The sequence below is a fragment of the Artemia sp. Qi Xiang Cuo genome, chromosome 14 (assembly GCF_049724085.1).
Source record: "Artemia sp. Qi Xiang Cuo chromosome 14, ASM4972408v1, whole genome shotgun sequence".
Lineage (NCBI taxonomy): Eukaryota > Metazoa > Arthropoda > Branchiopoda > Anostraca > Artemiidae > Artemia > Artemia sp. Qi Xiang Cuo.
In genome coordinates this window covers 53,543,044-53,549,664 of record NC_142807.1, presented here as the reverse complement: position 1 = coordinate 53,549,664, position 6,621 = coordinate 53,543,044, and the positions used below count along the sequence as shown (strand labels likewise).

The 6,621-nt window shown below is 31.2% G+C and overlaps 1 protein-coding gene across 2 annotated transcripts in view; it reads right to left on the bottom strand.

The window, feature by feature from the left end:
* Positions 1–2,415: 2,415 nt before the first annotated feature.
* Positions 2,416–6,621, bottom strand: part of Hmgs (hydroxymethylglutaryl-CoA synthase) — an 82,549-nt gene continuing 78,343 nt past the window's right edge. For both annotated transcript variants that reach the window (XM_089100192.1, XM_089100193.1), the window contains exons 7-8: positions 5,846–6,066; positions 2,416–2,612 (exon numbers count right to left, since the gene is read on the bottom strand). In XM_089100192.1, the coding sequence (XP_088956318.1) occupies positions 2,485–2,612; positions 5,846–6,066 (349 nt within the window). In that variant the 3' untranslated portion in view covers positions 2,416–2,484. The remainder of the gene's footprint in view (positions 2,613–5,845; positions 6,067–6,621) is intronic.

Sequence of the window (6,621 nt, the reverse complement as noted above, 5' to 3'; positions counted from 1 at the left end):
TCAAAAATGTGGAGGACCAAAGCAAAATCAAATTATCATTTTTATTTTCATTTCTCATGGGTTTATGTATGGATTTATCTATTGAAACCTTGCGTTCATGCAGCCGTACCCTCAACTGTTGACGGGTCTTGCCAATATAAAACTTCCCACTTGAACACGGGGTATACGCCACTACACAATGTAGGGTCAGTTCTATCCTTTCCCAAATTGAAAAAACGTTCAATCTTTAGTACATTTTTGAAAGAAATAGAGAGATTATGTTTCTTCAAAATTTTTAAATTTGTCACTGAGTATCGGGATAAAAGATATAGAGGTGAAAGTTTTGTTTTGAATTACCTATATATCTATAACATAATTTAATTCATATTCTATATGAATGTGTGAGCAGATTTTCAGAGCTCTGTCAAAAAAGAGATTATTGCCCCACTTTTTACAGAAGGAGGGTGGTTTGATGAAAAATGCAGTTAACGATCGTTGTGTGAAGGTTTCCCAAATATTGAAAATTCAAGGTTAGGAGTATTTTTTATAAAAAAAAATCCAAAAAAGGAAGCTTTCCTGAATCTTCCAGTTCTAGTGTAAATTGAAGATTCGAGTCCAGTGTGTTTAAATGGGCTAAAAAATCAATTAGAGAGTTATGTACATGTTCCCAAACAGAACTGAGGACGACTTGGCGGAGATCTTTGTTGAAAAATTTTCTTATTTTCTCTTCATGTTGTTGCACTGGCTGACACTACCCTTGTTATTCTCTGCTTTTTGATTTTTTTTTCTCATTATTTTTATATTTTCTCTTCTTTGTTTCATACGTCATGTATAGCCAGTATGGTCATAGAATGTATTTAACAGAATAAATTTGATAGAAAACTGTTCCAAACAATCCAAATCTTAGCTAAATCATGACAGAAAATCTTAGCTAAATCACAACGCGATGAATCCCAAAATTCTGCTTGGGAACATTAATGTGCAGAAAGTAAAGACAAAGGTTTACAATTTTACTTACAGACTTTAACTTTTCTTATAAATAATTACATCTTCCTTATAAATATTATAAGACAACAATTATTACAATTATTACAACAATTATTTTAATTATTCTTTCAATGTTTTCTTTCATAATCTAGTTTCTTTGGTTAGATCCCTCAGGTCTACTCCACTACCCTAAGATACTTGAGACTAATCTGAGAAAAAAAAGCTTATCGCCCATTTTGGTGGCTATCGAACCAAAAGCTAGCCCCTTTTTTTCAAAATTTGGGCCTTGAGGGTTCCTCAAGTCAAAATAACAGCGTTTTTCCCCATCTTCTGTCCATCATCCCTGTAAATACCTTGTAAATCAAACCCAATCTGAAAAGTAAATTCACTATCTAGTTTCAGGTATGGTTTATCAATACAAACATTCACCATGATTTTTATTTAAATTCACGTCCATCTGGTCCCATCCATATTTTGTCAATTAGAATGGGAAGTGCCCAAAAATCTCAGATTTTTTTTTTAGAGGGTGAAAGCCAAAATTATCCTTCTGACGTGTTTGGTCCTCTTTCGTACTCTAACGAACTACTCCACTACCCTAAGATATTTAAGACTAATCTGAGAAAAACTGGTTATTTTTGTTGGTGGTTTGTTGGCTATTGAACCAAAAGCCAGCCATTGATTTTCTCCAAAATTTGGGCTTCAAGGAACCCTCAAGGCCAAGACAATCGCTAATTGTAGTAAAAGCCAAGACAGATAGTCCAATTAATTAAGAGGCAAATGTTAAAATAGTACGGGTAAATAGCGGGAACACCAAAGCACTCATCGAAGTAACTCTAATATCTTCTGTTCCCTACGTGGATCAGTTGCAAAAATTATATTTTATTAATATTGGTGATGCTTTTATTTGTTTTTTGTTTATTTTATCTTTGCTTTTTTTATGCTGAAGACACTTAGTTTACATACAGGCGAAAAATCTACGATGTTTTAGTCTTTAATCTTTTCACTCTACTGGCCGCAGTCTCGCTTGTTGTCTTTTCATAGTTTTATCTCTTTTTGTTGTTTTATACTTCTTGGATTGGTAATCATGATCTATTTTTTTTATTGGATTTGGCTATCTGTTTTAGCTTGTTTTTTTTTTTTAGTTTTATGTGCCGATGACAATAATCATGCGCAACTCCCCAGGTTACCGTGTCCTTTTGGTGATTTTTGGGGTGGGAGATAGGATTTTTTTTTTTTGTTGATTGGATTTGGATGCTTGAGCATCTTTTATTTGATATTTTTTGAACGGATAATTTGGAATCATCCAATATTACCCAACTTACCTTTTTTTTTCTTCCCTGTTTCTTGCTCATGGTGCCTTTCAGAAGAGACTGTTTTGAAGTTGGTTTTGTAATTTATTCTTGATTAGATGGGGTATAGAGCTATAGAAAGACAATTAAAAAAAAATGATTAAAAGAACATAGAAGTGCTTGTATTCCCTAGAAGAAATAATGAATAAAAAATTAATAACAATATAAACTACTGCACAAGTCCATTTTGCTGCACTGGAATCCTTTCGTATGTTCGTCGATACATGTCATCAATGGATCTCAGGTACCAAGTCCCTGGGCGTAAGTATTCTAGATTCCCAGCCGGGATATATGGAGCTAAAAATAAACAACATATAAATACAAAAAAAAAAATCAACTGCAAATTCAGTATAATAATAATGATAATTTATTTTACTTTATTTAACTTTATTGATAATAATATTAATTTTATTAATCATACTAATTGGCATAGATTGATATTTAAATCCTAGGTACATGTGTTTATATCTCCAGGCACATCTAACCAACATTAAGGCCCAACATGCCTAAAAGAAAGGATGGATCGCATCGACGGAGCAAAAGGTGTTCGCACATTCTGAGCTTGTCTAATTGATCTAATTGAATAATTATGGACCTGGTTTCCTAGTTGAAACAATATATTAAAACAAGATCCTAGATTACTATTCATAATCCGGTGCATTAGCTTTACTGTAAAAAAAAAAAAAAAAAAATACAAAAAAAAAATCAAACAATGGTACCAATCTAAATTTTTCATAAAATTCTCTGACTGAAACATGGCTGCAGACACTTAACATCTGCAGGCTTAAAATCTGCGGACTGCAGACACTTAAAATCTGCCTAGCTAAATTCTGCCGCACACGAAGAGGGCGAAGGTGGAGAGAAAAGGATAAAAAAAGTATAATAAGGAATATATTGATTAATATATCATCATTAACTAATAATTAAAGTAATTTCTTTAAAATTTTATTAAGTATATTTAATATCTTACTTAACTTTATCAATAATCACATTTATTTTATCAATCATATTAATTAAGATGTATTCAATTATTTATTATTAATTACGACTTTAATAAGGAATTATTATCATACCTATTATATATCGTTATACCTGCGCGTATAGTAATAACACTAATAATTTTTATTGCTTTAAAATTTCTAGGACCATAACAATATAAAATGAGGAATTCAGTTCTAATTAATTTAAACTGCATTAACAAAACTATTACATAAATTCCAAAAATATATCTCTGTGCTTCATTGCTAGCCTGAGAAATTGTTCTAATCTATAACAAATTACGAAACAATCATCACTCACAGTGCTACCTGGCCATCACTCATCAAACCAACGCCCTCTATACACTTCCTTTCGTATTTGAACCAATTCTAACGACTCACACCTCATATGAACCACATTCATAAACCCAAGAATATACTTTGAGAGAGGTATATACTTAGAAAGAAAAAAAAACACAATAAACTTTTTTTGGGGGAAGGAGTAAGATATTCCTAGTGCCAGACAATCGCTATATTTGATACAAGATAACTTTGTTAGAGCTAGGGCTTCTCCTCCTTCAGGCCTTTATTTCGAGAGGAAAGGGGTTTAATATAGGTAGGAGTATACTTTGTTCCTGAATGTCAGCTAATATCTTAGCTCCAAATTTGAAGTAAGATAGAAGGTACTGGAATAAAGAATTTCTAGCTTAAAAATGATCATTATTATGGACATGAACTTTATAAGAGATCATCAGATCAATCAAAAAACCAAAATACCATTAACAACACATTAATTGTTGTTGTTTTTCTTTATTATTTTGGTTATTAATTAATTATTATCTATGAGTTAATTGGTTTCTACATTTTCGGGTCCTGAAGGTTATATATATAAATTTACCTATATGTGCCCTCATTTCTTACATCCACTTATATGAATATAATAGGTGATACCTAGAAAAGTTGCCATATTTTACCAGTAGGTAGGCAAATGCGCAATTTTCAGAATGTTTTGTATTATATTTATTCTGCTTCAATAATGAGCAGAGGGATGGCAGCAAAGATGTAACTAGATGCTACTAATGATAAGAGGGATTGGTGGTCATGGTTGTATATGTTAAAGAAATATTAATAAATATAAAATATAGATCAAATATAATAAACATTAAATACAATAATTGTACAATAAATAAAACAATATATCAAAAATATAATGGCGTGTTTAAAAAATATGTAATATACATGATAAAACACATCAAATATATAACAAAAGAAACAGTAAATATCAAATATTTGGGAAGTACCAGGTCCTAAATAATAGAGTTCATAATGGGACCAACCTGAGTCTTTCAAGTTCTAGGAAGGCTCATATTACGCACATTTATATGACCTTGATAGACAATAAAAACTCGCATTTCTTTTATAAATTGGGCCTCTGAAAATTAAAACAAATTCGGATGTAGTTCTTATGGTACCATATCCTGAACAAACACCGACTGCCCTCCTCATCTCCAATAGAGACAGGGAGGACTTAGGCCCAGCATTAAATGAGTGAGCTAGATGTCAAAACAACTAGTAGCCAACAGAGTAAAGTAGCAAAAAAGATATATTGTTGATATTTGTTTATAAATACCAATCATGGGATAGGAAAAGTTTCTAAGGCTGTGTTGTGGTTTTGTGTTTTAAGAATGAAGATGTGTGTCAGTGTATTTTACTTTTAGTAAAATTTGCTTGTAAGAATTCCTATATATTACTCTTTTTTGTCATATTATAGTACTAACATTTGTTTTGTGGCAATGACGTATATTTTGAATAAAACCTTTTTACGAAGGAGTGAAGTTATACGTCAATTCGGCAATATAAACATAAGATGCAAAAAAAAAACAAACAAATATACAAAGTGGAGCTAATAAGTTTGGCTTCTGAACTGATCCAATATTAGTTTTAAACAACTAGTATCTTTTTTGTCATTTTATAGTACTAACATTTATTTTGTGGCAATGACGTAAATTTTTAATAATTTTTTTTATGAAGGAGTGAAGTTATACGTCAATTCGGCGATATAAATATAAGATGCAAAAAAAAAAAAAAAAAAAAAAAAAAAAAAAAAAAAAAATATACAAAGTGGAGCTAATAAGTTTGGCTTCTGAACTGATCCAATATTTGTTTTAAACAACTAGTATCTTTTTTGTCATATTATGATAAAAAATTCATATATTATGTCATATTTGTCATACTTTTTTGTCACGGTCAGTATCTTTTTTGTCATATTATAGTACTAATCTTTGTTTTGTGACAATGAGTTGTATTTTGAATAAAATCATTTTACGAAGTAGTAAAGTTATAAGTCAGTTCAGCAGTATGAACAGAAGATAGAAAAAAAAAAACACAAAATAGAGCTAATAAATTTGGCTTCTGAACTGATCCAACATTTATTTTAAACAGCCACATAATATACCTTTATGACAATTGCCTTCTCTTAACTGTAGCGTGGCAGCAAAATCGGTTGGGGATACTTTAACTCAAACATTTGTTTTAAACAGCCACAAAACATACCTTTATGACAATTGTCTTCTCTTAACTGTAGCGTGGCAGCAAAATCGGTTGGGGATACTTTAACTCGAGCTTCCATCTCCGGCCGAACGTTATCAAGTGAAGAAACAAGCTTATCTAGGACCTTGCCACCCTCGATTGTTAACGAATAAAAAGTAGAGGCCAGGCCAGATCCATAGGAAAATAGTGCAACACGTTGACCGGCAAGTTCTTCAGATGTCTGACTTCAAGAGATCAACATGAAAGAAATAGTTAGCTGACTCGGATTAAAATCAAGCAAATTTACTGCAGTTAGAACAAACAACATGTAAATGTTAGGCTTAGTAATTGTCTCCTCTTTGACAATATAGCTAACTTTGATTTACTTAGACACTTGAAAAAAATCATTAACAGAATAAAAAGAATACTTATAGAACACAGAAGGGAATGGATAAAACACAAATGGTAGCAATGATGGTAACAATGAGTATCAAAGATGGGAAACAGTATTATTATTATCTATATCTTTTTGAATCCTAACTATCTGTATCTTTGGCGGTTTGGATTACTGAGCATAGAAAATACTTACTCCCACAAATATCTGTATATAGAAAAACTACTCACATCCTGTTTCTGGCCTATGCATAGCCATAAATGAGGCCACATGGCCTACGTAAAGGACATTGTAAACCGCAGCAAACAATTATAAAAGTACTAACTAAATTTTTACGTACGTATTTTAACAATTATTGTATTTATGTATTTTAGTTTCTTTATTTACGTATTTTCAACGTAATAAT